General features: G+C 38.6%; 1 protein-coding gene across 1 annotated transcript; it reads left to right on the forward strand.

Annotated features, from left to right (window-relative positions):
- The first annotated feature begins 4901 nt into the window (after positions 1 to 4901).
- On the forward strand, positions 4902 to 11288 carry LOC149298895 (myozenin-1-like). The gene is made up of 5 exons (XM_089486981.1): positions 4902 to 4975; positions 6521 to 6704; positions 8640 to 8908; positions 9875 to 10057; positions 11060 to 11288. The coding sequence occupies exons 1-5, from the start codon at positions 4902 to 4904 to the stop codon at positions 11286 to 11288; spliced, it is 939 nt and encodes a 312-aa protein (XP_089343107.1).
- The last annotated feature ends 3022 nt before the right edge of the window (positions 11289 to 14310 follow it).

Raw genomic sequence — 14310 nt, forward strand, 5'->3', positions numbered from 1 at the left:
GAGACAGGGGCAATTAGTACCAGGGCGTCTACAGCAACAAGTACTTTAAGTAAAACATATGATTATTGAATCTGAGCTGGATTGTGCATATTAAGCATGTATTTTGCCAAATGGGTTTTGGGACAGTACATTACTGGAACATTTGAATATACCTACACCCAAGTTAAAAGTTGCCAGTCTTCCCAAAGGCTGGAAATCTTTATGAAAAATAGCTGCTTCATGTAACAAGGTGGGTTTGGTTGTCTGCACAATGATTGCATAAGAAAGCAAGACATTTGAATTGTGTTCTAAACTGACTATAAATGATAGAATATGAACTACAAAATGTGTGTTCTTTATTTAGCCACATAGGTGTAATTTCATCATCGTGGCAAAGTCCAACTGTCGGTAAAATTATGGAGATAATAACAGTTAATGAGTCTTGTTTTTTCGAAGGTGCCTCCCAACTGATGTATCAAGTACACCATTTCTATAAATCAATGCAGCCTATAAATGTGATTCCTAGTATTGTTCAATTTCTGAACTCATTCTTTAATGTAAAACGTTGCATGCTTTATAATTTTTGAGGAGTGTTATCTGACACAAGAGCAGAGACTCACCAAAGAGGGCGTTGACAGAAGAGGTTTGAGGCTGTTTCATCTTACTTACTTCACTTTTATCTTGTAAAGGGTCAACTCCATGAATACATGTATTATCCTATATAAAACATATGTAAATAAGTGATTGAACAATGACATAGGGCCAGCTGAGCTCTTCTTGCAAACAAATAATCCAGAATTCAGGGAGTTGAAACAGCAACTCTCCTGTCAACAATTGATTTAGTAAATATGATTAAACCTATACAAAACAATGAAATTATAGATCTGCTATGATGTATTTGGTAAACATACTAAAGAGTACAATTACTGTTTCGCACCTTCCACTATTTAACCTTAGTTAACATATCTTCCCTCATTCCCTTTATGTTCTCTTCCTTTCTGCCTCTTACCTTTTCCAACTCTATCTTTTTGAACATATTTTTTTTCTCACTTTGTCTCTGCTTCATCCCGCCATAGTTTTTTTGACCTCCATTTTGAATTAGTCCTCACAAAGCTTCTAGAGCTATTTCTAGAGAGTCCATCTTAATCAGACACTTATTCTTCCAGCTAGAACAGAACGTTCATGAACATATTGTTTTGAGAATTAGGCTAACTTGACTATGGATATTTTTAAACATGGTTCTTGAAATTATAAGGAAAAATACCATGAAAACCACAGGAGAAATGGACAGTTCTGACACTAAAATGTAGATACCTTCATCACAACATAGACTGTATCATGTTTCTAGTGGTCAATACAAAGTGTGTGTCACTTTATTTAATATAGAAAACCGTCAAGCTTGTTATTAATACTGATCATTCTATTTCTGGCACCATTAGCACCTAACAGTAGCTATTGCACATCGGAACAATATGTACTATAGCAGTATACTGCAGAGATGAAGCCTTCTCTACATCTCAGGCCATTGTCATGCCTTTCTACTACAATATTGATCCATGCAGAATTGTCATATTCTTTAATTTACAAAACTGTCCAGAATATTTTAAGAGGCCTTTTCTGTTTCCATGTTAAAAGGAATAAACTGCTTGGGGCTAAAACCACAGTGAAGTCATTTTCCACAGATGGCATTTGGGTTCACCTGAATATAGACCTTCACAATTTGTGCTACAGACACAGGCATGACTTTCAAACTGATTCCTAAGAATGGTTTATGAATATGTTAACATAACTAGATTACTTTAACTCTATAACGGATATAATATTTGTGTAAAATGCTGATTTTGCTCAGGTAGTTTTTGATTCAGCTTCTTATTGGCTGACAACTACAGTCAAGGCCTTGTAGAGGTAAGAACCATTGCTTGCAGTTTCTATTACATCTCCTTATGGAGATAGGTAGCAGCTATTAAAGTAATAAAACCAATATTGAAAGAAAAAACAAGGGACAAAGTGTAAAGTAACTATAAGTAAACTGTTCTAGTTTAGCATTCTGGTTTAATGCTACTTCAGCCATGCATAATATGTTAAAGAACTTGGCCTGAGAGTTCTTCCTGCCTACTGATACTGTGTGGCTGTATACCTGTAATCTGTTGGCTACTTGCCTTAAAATGCCTGAGTAGATCTTATGATTTGCATTTCGAGTTTGGTGCTGTTGCTGTAATTTGCGTATATGGTCAGGCTGTTTAAATTAAGTAATAAGCATGCCTTTGGATAAAATAATATGTTTAAAGATTAAATCTGCTGTAGAAATGTACTAGCAAATGTTCCATTTAAAGATAAAGTATCGTGAAATCTGCTGTAATATAATTCCATAATTAAAATGGACAGATGCATTAATTTTATGTAGGTTAATACATATTACAGGTTCTTGCATATAAAAAATGATCAACAGATTATGAATATAATTCACACGTTAAGACAATGACTTCTAGAACCTAAGCTAACCAAGTATTTTTTCCCCAATAAATGTCTGTATAAATACCATATTAAAATTTTATTTTTGTATATATACAGTATGTGTGTGTTTGCCTTTATCTAGTTTACATACAGAACTATAGCTCTCTACTAGAGCTATAGATACCTACTACTACCTACTACTACTACTCATGTTTTCATTGCTGAGATTGTAGAATGTTAATTACAGAAGAAGCACAAAAGATACAGGAAGAAATATATATCCCAAAAGGGCAGAAATGCTAGGACAAGCGTTTATGATTTTAAAGGGAAATTACAGCCATCATATGTACTTTAATGCATATGACAGGTGCATGGTCCCTTTAAATTTTCATGTGGTCCATTTGGAAATACATGGGGGGGGTTTCTACAGAATCCAATCAAATGCATTTGCTCCTTTGTTGCCCCCACTCTGTGATGTACTCACCTCCAGTTAGATCCAGCACTGGCGAACACTGCATGCCATAGACCCAAGTGTGCATGTGAAAAGTCTTCCCATTGATTTCAACGGGAGCACTTTCCTGCCGCTGATTGGTCACTTAAGGTACTGCCCTGTCACTGACGACTGATGACTTCAGTGTAGTGCGAGAAAGCATCCTTCAACTGAGATTGTGATTGGTAAGTAGAATGGCCTTCTAGCAGAAGTAACAAGGACACTTACTGACTGGTGACAAACTTTTATCAGCTGTACAAGTTCAGGGCTCTTATCATTGGAGTTGGCCCACACCACCAACGCCATTCCCTCACAGTCTGTCTGAGGAGTTTATATAAGGAATTAATTGCCAATGTTTAATCGGACACATCAAATGTTATCTCATGGACAATTTGGTGTGAACTCTTTGTGTGTCACCTCTGTCTTCTACCTTTTGTCTGCATAGAAGAGCAGTTTGAAATCCATCCCTTTATAGGATTACTGTAATCATACTGTGATCCACTTTGAAATAGACCAAGTTTCATCCACTTTAGGTATTTTCTAATCTTGGTACGGCTGACTAATGTAGTATTGTCTTCTATAACCCACATGTCTACGATTTAACAAACAGCATATGGTTTGCAGGAAATGTAAATACTTGGAACAGACACATAGAAATAGTGAAAGGGTCAAACACTATTAAGCAGTGAAAAAACATGCAATATGTATAAAGGTATTATAAAACATAAACAACATAATCTATAAATTCATGGGGAAAGTGGCAGGTTACATGAGCCAACTACAACATAATACTGTTAATGTATGTTTCTGTGTAAACCACCTCCATTAGAAATAATATTTATTTTTCTATAATAATTAATCCCAATAATCTATACATCGTATCACTGCCATAGTAAGATTATGTGGGCCATGTACATACCTGTCAAATTGCAGGGTTTGACCCGGAGTAATTTGGCCACGTCCACTTACCCTTTACTAAAGATTGAGGTTTGTCCTGCCCTTATATAAAGCTATCCCCACCCATGGATGAAGCCACACTCCCACAAGAATGGGCGCTCTGAGGAGCCTACTTTGGGGGGTGCCCAGGTATGGTCATGGGTTGAAGGTGATAACTTTTTTGGACCAACATGGAAAAATATGTTAAGTCACATAAGCTTCATTTTTTTCTATGTTGGCCCAATAAAAGTATTGCTTGAAGCAATAAGGCCATATTTATTTTCCTGTACATTGACAATGTACCCCAAAGTATGAATTGATTGTAGTTTTGTCCACCTCTTCCTGTTGTGAATATTTCACAGCTATAATGTGTTGAAGGACAGAAAGCTGTCTCACTAGACAGAGGTAGCATACATTTAATGAGATGCATATCAAGGTAGGAAGTACCTTTGTTAGCTGTAATTTATTAGCCACCATGGACCTACTAAAAGCTTATATTGGTAGGAGTGCACAATATACCAGAGAAGAACTAACTTATTTTTATTTATTTTTAGTACATTGCCAATCAGAACTTGGAGTTGAGTATTTGGTTGTAGAGTACTTTTTTTAAGCTGCGTCTCCAGAAAAGTTCTTAGCTTATGTTCAGCACAGTTATGTGAGCAAACTAAATATCTGAAACAACCTAAAAAAAACAATTTAACGTCTTAAATAGCTAACACTGTATCAGTTTCACATATGTACATGCTAGTTCACGTTAGTTTTGGGTCTATTTTGCTCATCAAATATTGACAGTTATCAATAATTTTACAGGGTTTCGCAGGAAACAAAAAAGGTCAGGAGATAATCATTTTGATCTCTACAATTTTATTTTGGTTCCTAAAAGATATACTTTTTATCGCTAGAGAGTGAAAAAATGGTTTGAACAGAAACAAAAGTGGTAACGCGTATAATGTTTCTGTGCAGTGACTAGTGGACTAATCTCTAGATCTATTATTGATGCCCTTTTTTCTTTTGCTAGTTAAGGAAATAAGAGTTTGCAGTCATGCCGCTATCAGGAACACCTGCCCCAAACAAAAGGAAAAAGTCTACAAAAATCATCATGAACATAAATCGTAAGTACATTACTGCTGTTATTAATTATATGGACTGGAAGTCTGCTCTTATCACTTCTACAGCATTCAAATTATGGCTTTTAAGGTTGGGATACAACAACGTTATTAGCCATGTTTCATAATAGAATTGTGTACATAAAAATGTACATGATTCTTGAAACATGCTCCTGCTTCTTACATATTTAAAGTTTTAAAAATATTTTTTTTTAACAGAACTTTATGAATTTAACTCTTCTTGGCTACAGGAAAAATCAGATGGGCTGCTAATTTAGTCTTGTCTAGCTCCTAAATTATACACATTTATGTAAAAAAATGATCTTCTATATTGTAAGTTCATTTGAGCAGGGCCCTCCTCAGGATTTGTGTCCCGTTTGCCCATTGTACAGTGACGTAGAATATGATAGTGCTGCACTCTAACACCATATGCTTTCATACATGCACTCTACTTCCATACACTTACACACACTCTAACATTATACACCAACACTCACTCTAGCACCATACACAAACACACACATATTTACTCTAACACCATAAACTGACACACATTCTCACTCTAAAAACTATACAATATCACTCACTAACACATTACACTAGCACACACACTCTGGCAGCATTTGTTGGTCACATTTTAAGAGGACAATTATGCTTAAAGGGGAAGTGCCTATATAAGTACAATGGTGTATACAGTGAGGCAGATTAGCATTGACAAAACCAGGTTCAAAATCATTTGGTCTGATAAACCTTTATCTGACAACCTGGAGGCTGCCATTATTGTCATTCATGTGGTATCTCCCTGCTCATACTGTGCTGATTCTTTACGTCTATGTCTTAGATTCAGGTTAGCTCTATGCCTACCCCAAGCTTGTTAAATTGTCATATTGCTAAACTCATCTACAACTCTCTAATCCTTACACTACATTACCTTCATTAGTAAGAATGTCTGGCGGGGTGACTGAGCTATTCTACAGTTTACCAAAGGCAGTATGATAAAGAGTCACTGTGTAAAATTGCAGTGCTAAGACAAAAACAAAAACATCATACAATTAGATAAGTTTCATGCAAGTATTTCAATACAAGTTTAAAAAAAATCCTAGCCTGTACAGCCTAGATGAATGTGGCTGTTCAGATAAAGACACAACTACTAAAGATGCCCCAACTTTACATCTTAAAATACAGCCCTACCCACCTGACATTTAGCAATATCACTAAAAATGGCATGCTTAATATCCAATATGATAAATCCAGATAGCACATAAGAGATAGATGCTACAATATAACATACTACAAACCTCTGGGTGCCAGGAGGATGGGATCCCTGTAGAAACTGTTAATGAAATACTGCAACATGACCACTGCAAATTGTGGTGTGTGATAGTCTTTTATCATACATTGAAAATATGTCAGTCTTTCAGGATTCTGAAAACTCCTGCCTCCAAGACATTATGTAAAATCTGCATCTGATCACACAGCACCTTACCTTTTTTGTTAATACAAATATGAAGGTGGACAGTCTAAATGCATTTATTTTGGTTTTCGTAGCCTCAAGAGAGGGAGAACAAGACATCTCCAGACTAAATCTAGGGAAGAAGATCAGTGTGCCCAGAGACATCATGTTGGAGGAGTTATCTTTGCTAAGTAATAAGGGATCTCAGATGTTTAAGCTTCGTCAAAAGAGAGTGGAAAAATTCATCTATGAAAACAACCCTGACGTGTTTTCTGATGATTCTGTGGTAAGATGATCATTTAAGGTTTCTAGTCCTCAATGGTACAAAATAATTTCTAAAGGAAAGCAGATATTATTTGTTTTGTTTAAAACTAAGTAAAATGATGATTTGTTCTTTACATATATTATTGTTTATATATATATATATATATATATATGTATATTATTTATTTAATTGTAAGGGCGCACAGATTACATTAACTGTATCTTTTTAATAATGAGTGACTAATCTGAAATTGTCTCTGGATGGCTACAAAATGTAGAGTGAAATGCTTGATAAACCCTGGCATATAATAGACGATATTTTGTTTGCATGTTGTAATGAAAAATATTACTCATAATTACTTATACTTAAAAGAAAATGGAAACATTTCGATTTAATGTTGTATGCATTTTAAGCTTAAATTACATTATTAACCAAACCAGGTTCTTCAGTCACTAACAGATTAATATATATGTTTAGCTAGTCCTAAGAAGGAAGCACATAGTAATATAGATCCACAAAGCCTGTTTTTGGGTAGGCTTGGTTTAAATAAGAATTTACAGTGGGGCCAGCATGAGTTTAGCAAGTGTAACTGGGATCTGTTGCTGCAAGACAGTAACATTTAGAAGTAGCCCTGCAATAGTTTAGGAAACTTCTCATCAGGATGGTGGAAATAGAAACACATGTGGTGGCCTCAATCATTCCTTTTAAAGATCCTAGTAGGACTAGCAGTACTTACAGGGAGGTTATGTCTTACCTTTCAGTGACAACACATTCTTCAAGTAACTAACTTTATTGATGATCAAATTCTCACCATTCCGCCTATGTGTTGTCTGCAATCCAGACAGTAAAAGCAGAATTTTGTAATTTAGTGACATTATATATGTCATTTAATTCCTGGCCGCTAATACTGACAGAGTGGTTATAGGTCAAACATTATCAATAAACATATATTATTAATCCCTTACTTGGTCCTACTGTGCATGTGAGAGATACAGGAAGAAAGATGTCATATATATATGTGTGTCCTTAGAATTATTTCCTATGAGAAAACCTTCATAAAACCATCTAGATTGTTTGATGTCACATACTGCCAAGTACTTCCCGCAGCAGAGAAGTTAAGACTTTTTTAGCTAAAATACAACATAACAGCCTGTGTGCTTGGTGCTGTGTGCAGGTCGCCTTGCCATGGCACCTTCTTCTTCCCTCTCATTGGTCTGTTCAGTTTTGCCGTTCGAGCCTCCAAGCGCACAGGGTTATATAATCCCAGTGAGGCTCCTGTATTTTACTTCTTGTATTTCTGTCTATATTTAGCTGATGGAACAGCTGGTCTGGAAGCTGGTTTACAGATTTTCTCTATAGAGCCTGCATTTACACCGTCACAGGCAAAGTACAAGTTTATGGGTCACTATGCACAAACCTCTTTGGTAACAAAATAAATCATGCATCTGGGACATCATAGCACTCCTGAAGCATTTAAATAAAACAAGAACAATTTCAGATTGTTTAACAGTACTATATATAAACAGAGTAACTGAAACAGGAGAAGCTAGTCGAACAGCATGTATTTTGTGCATTTCAACAGTATTGATTAAGCATGGCAAAGTTCGTATTTAATTTAGCATGACCTATAGGTATTTTCACAGTAAAATTTAGAAACCCCTACACCTCCTTTATTTACCACAAATGATTCTGGCATTCAATAAATGTTGTATTGAGTGTGTAGAGATGTTTCTAAAAAAAGAAGTTACAATAAAAATATGATCTTAAAAGTGGTGCTGGTACTTGCTTCTTCTATTAACCTCGGCTTGTATTTTGTTGCATTTGAACACATTTGCATTGTTTGGCTATGTAGTACATTTGACAGTGAAACTCTTACATATAAAAAAAAATATAACCACCACACAAAGATTGTACATGTTTTAACTTTGATTTTAATTTACCCCTTCTTCTCTACAGGATCACTTCCAGAAGTTTATACCTTCTGTGGGAGGACATATAGGGCCTGGGGGCCAAACAGGAGTCGGAGGTGGTGGCTATGGGTTGGGCTATGGCAGTGGACGGATGGTGTCCAGTATGTCAGGGGGACACTATGGACCTGGAGGACAACACCCACCTGTACCTCCACCAAAACCAGGGAGTAAAGGTGGCGTTGGAGGAGGACAGCCAGGAGACCTCAGCAGTGGTGGAAAAGGAGGGAGTGGAGGTATTGACGGTACAGGCGGAAAAGGCAAGTGATACTGTATGTGATGGAGTTTGTGACGGAACTGTCCATCACTGGGGCCCCTGGAGAGGACTGAAAGCAAGCCTGCTACCCGCAGATTATGGACCCTGTCTCCCTGCCCTGGCGAGTGGGACTGTTGTCCTTGTCTGGGACCCGAACTCCCCAGTCTCTAAGTGCACCCCAGGACTGGTTAGTGGGACAGGTGCCCTTTGCCAGCCCCCTGCATCCACAACTCTAGGAGCGATGGAGCTGTGCTCTCCGAATGAACTGGATGCAGACCCGGTTGGGGTCTGGCCCCAGTTCAGTCTTCTTTTTAAAAGGGGAGATATGTGACAGAATAACCTGTCATACAAGGCCCCAAGGTAGTCAGAGATGGCTCCAGCCTGGCTGCCAACCAGGCAGGAACTCCATTGTTAAACTAATCCCATTAACAGGATGGCTACCAGGGGGATAGTCAGTAGCTAAAGGGGATTAAAGGTTGGGTTGTCTACCTGTTTATCAATGTTAATTTATGTTAATGAAGTTCTGTGGATATATCAGTCTATGTTTTACAACAATAAACTGTTCATTCCTGCTGTACTCAGTTCAAGGTAGTTGTGTCTACTTATTGGGTACACATAGCAGGGTTCCAAGGTGCGCATGCTGGCTAGTGCTGGAAGTGATTCCGGGACAACAGGAGGATACATGTGGGTGATCTCTGGGAGTCACTACAGCTCTCTTGGTGAACCCGTTACACTGTATACTACCTTTCTAAATGTACATAAAATATTATAATGTAAATAATTTAGGGAAACATTCAATCATATTGAATTAAAATGTGTTCCCTGTTGACTGTGATACCTAGGTATGGTATTATATATATACGGTACAAAATAATACAAACTTTAAAAAACACAAATTAAGATTTTAGAAAAAACATATTTGCATATGCATCTCTTTATAATATCTCTTTTCCTTTACTTTGCTATACAACTGCAGATGGTCAACCAGGACAGGATGGCCCAGGTGGAAAGCAAGTCGCTATATTGAAGACCTACCTCTCACCATGGGACAAAGCAATGGGAGTTGACCCTCAGGAAGCAACCATGTTAAACATAAACCTACTAGATTATTTCTCCAAGGCTGAGCTTTGCAAATATAAGTCATTCAACAGGTAAGAAAATTGCATGTTATTTCAATATGTATACAACTTCCAGAGGTGTGTTGGGCCGGGGGTTGAATTGGCCCCCGGGCCGGTCCAAAGTTTTCAGACAGAGACGTGCAGACTTGGACTGGCCCAGTCACAGAGTTGGGAATCAAGTGGGTTACAATTTGTGAGCAGCTATAAGGAAGAACTGCAGGCAAGGTAAGGGTGTGATATATGAGAGGTGTGTAAGGTATAACAGAGTAAGGGAAGGTCTGATACTGTACATCCAACCACCTGGGAGCAGTGTAGTCAATAATTATCCACCCAAAGAAAGCACATACACAGAGACACACAGTAGCCAAATGGTATAACCTGCAAAAATATAAGAAAGGAGTTTTAACATGCCATTTAATTCCCATCCAGTATTGGCCTTAGAATGTTGAGTTTTTATCCACAACCATGGTGAGGAGGGAGCAGTACAATGGGTAAATAGGGCATAATAGTGCATCATACAACAATTTGGACTTATAAAAACGAAAAGTTGGGAAAGGCCCTGCTGACAGAAGCTTAAAATCTAGGAGGTGGAGGCACATTAGACAAAAGGTAAAGGTGCAAATGTTTAAAGTGGACCAGCCACACAACTGTACCCTAATGTAAGCATTGTTAAATAAATGATATTACTAGACATAGGTACGTACCACAGGCATTGAAAAACAGCAGTTGGTATATATAGCACTAAACGACCAAAAATGATGCAAAATATGTTCATTAATATCTTATAAACAATCAATTATGATACAATGTATAAGAGGCACTTTATGTGTCCAAACCTTTGTAAATCCTAAATGATTTCTGCTCCTCAGTTCAAAGAGCTACTTTTAGGTTCAGGTAGATTTCAGAGATTATGTAAAAAGATAAAAAATATCCCCTGAGCAGTCATCTTTTCAAATGTTTTGATCTGTAAACAAACAATGAATGGAGCACTGTGTAATTCACAACTGACAAGTTATAATTGTCGATTGGTTTTAGATCTGCAATGCCCTATGGAGGTTATGAGAAAGCATCAAAGCTGATGACTTTTCAGATGCCAGAATTTGATGCTGGTCCCACAGAGGAGCCTGTGATTGTCATTAATTCAGTGGCTGCCAACAGACCTTCATTCAACAGGACACCAGTTGGATGGTTGGGATCTGGCGAAAGCACAAACTACAACATTGAAATGTCTGTGCCTATGGATGGTGAAACCGAAGAACTCTAAACTCATTTATCTCTGTATTTTACATAGCCAGTAGATGATTGAGAATTGATAAGGCCTGTTCCAATTAGCTTCAAACAATGCTATTTTGCAAAAATGTTGGCATTTTATAATATGTAATATGTTGTAATATATTACAGTCTCCCACAATAGCCAATGGTGCAGGTTCCATCTCCACACTACTTGCCACACCTTAAATGTACCTTGTTTATTAACAAGCAAGCTTCCTCGTGTATGTTGGAAAATAAAATGTAGTTCTTTGAGGTGTTTTTGTTTAAATGGAAAGCAGGTGGAAATGAAATGGGATGATGATAAAATAATATAAGGAAAGGGAAGGAAAGCTTATTGTTTTGTACACTGTGGCAAAAAAAAAAAATAATAAAAAAGGACACTCATTAAAATATGTAACTCAAATATTACTCATTATTAACTATTTTCTTAACTAATGTTGTGACTGAAGCCCCTGTACCCCAACTGGCTGCATCCGCCAAATCACTCTTCCTTCTGCCAAGACACCAGTAGTTAACCCCTTCAGCACTGGACGAGACTAGCGCTTGCGAGACGAAGCGGGTCAGCAACCTAATGGAGCCGTGCTGGCACTGTGGTTAGCCAGAGCTTAGCTACACAGTGCTAATATTGTCCTGAAAAGGACAATAAGTTGTCATAGCAGCTCACACCAGCCATCTGACAGGACTAATGTTAACTTGGAAAACAGAAACTAAATTTATTAGGAACGGCAGATATTTATATGCACAAAATAATTAGATGAGGAGCATAATCCCATTTACTACCAGACAGCCCTGCGCACTCCATACAGTTCCATTGCCAGCAAAGCCCACCCACAAAGAGTCACTATTTTGAGGTGATCCCAAGAGAGCGGCGTCAATCATGGGGTACCAATGGAGAGCTCAGGGTCCAAGGTTATGTGCCAAAAAGCGACTTGATCCATCGTTGGGGCCCTGAGTGACAGCATCAGAAACATCCCTGGAAATAGTCCATACAGTGGCAGGGCCAGAGTTCCAGGGTTGCGGCTGGGTAAACCCCGGTTCTAAGAATGGGTAATAAAACCCGGCTTCCCAAATGAGTCCCCTCTCTGTAATCACTTCCGATTGTGACCTACCACGAGCCCAGTATAACCCCAAAAGAGCGACGTGGTAGGGCTGCACAGTTCCATAGATTGGTGGCTAGATCCCGATCAGGCGCAAGGCAAGGGAAATGGTGATTCAACGGGTTGGTAACAGTAGGGTGTGTTATACTCCTGTGGGAACAGGAAAACAGGGGGGAAAACAACTTCAAATGAGGTAAACAGTCCCCCGCAGCCCTAGTTCTGTGACAAATGACATTTATGAAACTGAATATATATATATATATATATTGTATATAGAATTTAAGAAACTCATTGTGTTATCGTACCATAGAGGAATCTTATTTTTAAAGGGGCAGGTCCAATCTCTGTAGTTTGATGGCATCAATGCAGCTGCTGGAGGCCACCATTTGGAATGGTTACATAGACAACTGTAAACTGCATGGAATCCCACTGAGCTCTGTTTTACAAGGTATGCAAATACACATAGTGAGCTGGACAGGGATGCAATAGAATCTAAGCCAGACCCTGGGGATTAGCTAACCAAATGTAACAACCATATGAGAACTGTGAGAACCAAAACACTAAACGAGCTCAAGCTTGTAATCATCAATGATTCACAAACCAAACCGATCAGAATCAAGCTCACCCTGGCTTGTAGATGAGAATCAGAATTCTTGCAATAAGTCAAAGAATGTGGCACACACACACTCAGAGAAGCATACTTTAATTATAAAGGTGGCTATCCAGACTAAAATATCTGCTGCTGTTTTCTGGTGGGGTAAGAGTTCAGGGAAATGGAAAACAGGGTGACTCCTATGCGCTCACAAGCTCCATAGAATTTCTTGGTTTGTCCAGGTCAAGAGCATGGAGCCCTTATAGCAAGTTAGTCAACAGAAGTCTAGATTAGGCAGACCATACTGGGTTTCCTGGTCACCATGGGCCACCCATAAACATAGGGTGACTTAGACATAAGAGGGGACTAGGAAGCTAAGAAAGGAGCTTCCCCAGGAATCTGCCATGCCCCCTTCCCATACTCAAATATACAGATACATTTTCAATCAAAAATATTCAACCCAATACAAATCAGGTTTATTGTCAAAATTTACAGACTTTCAGCTGTTTGCAATGAACAATGCTTCAAGAGGTTTCTCCAAATTGAACTGAAAATGCAATCTATGACTTCCCCAGTCTCCAAATTATTCAACCCCTTCATGGCAACCATCTTTACTACTTAGTAGAGCATCTTTTTACTTTTATGACCTTGTGCAAACGAGATGCACAGTCAGACACCAGTTTCTGGCAGTGTTCCTGGGGAATCTTAGCCTATTCCTCATAAGCGATGGCCTCCATTCAGAAATATTCTTGGGTTAGTGTGCGGCAACCACCTTCTTCAAATCCCATCAGAGATTTTCTATAGGGTTCAAGTCAGGTGATTGTGATGGGCACTGCACAATCTTCCAGGACTTCTTCTGCAGCCAAGCCTTGGGGAAATTTGAAGTATGCTTGGGATTATTGTCCAGTTTGAAGATTCAACGACGTCCAAGCTTCAGCTTCCTCACAGACGGCATGACATTTTACAGAACAGAATCCCAAAACTTCTGTGGCTTATCAATATGATTTTGAGCATATCATATATGTTACACGTCACCACCAGTGTTCCCTCTAAGCTGTGCGCTTGTGCGCGCGCACATAACTTTTGGAGGGAGCGCACACGTTCTAACATTGTGCGCACAGTACCTAACGGGGAGCTGGGGGGGGGGGCGGGCAGTCCGTCCAGGGTGACGCTGGCAATTCTCCAGATACGGACATTAATGTCCGCCGCTGGAGGAGCAAGCTCGGTTGGGGAGATCAAAAATCTCACCCCAACCTTCTTAAAATCAATCAAGGGAGCGGGAGGTCTGTTAATACAGACCTCCGATCCTGCTCCCTTGCTATGCG

Source organism: Sceloporus occidentalis, unplaced genomic scaffold (assembly GCF_023333645.1).
Source record: "Sceloporus occidentalis isolate IW3139 unplaced genomic scaffold, rSceOcc1.0.p SCAF_30, whole genome shotgun sequence".
Taxonomy (NCBI): Eukaryota; Metazoa; Chordata; class Lepidosauria; order Squamata; family Phrynosomatidae; genus Sceloporus; species Sceloporus occidentalis.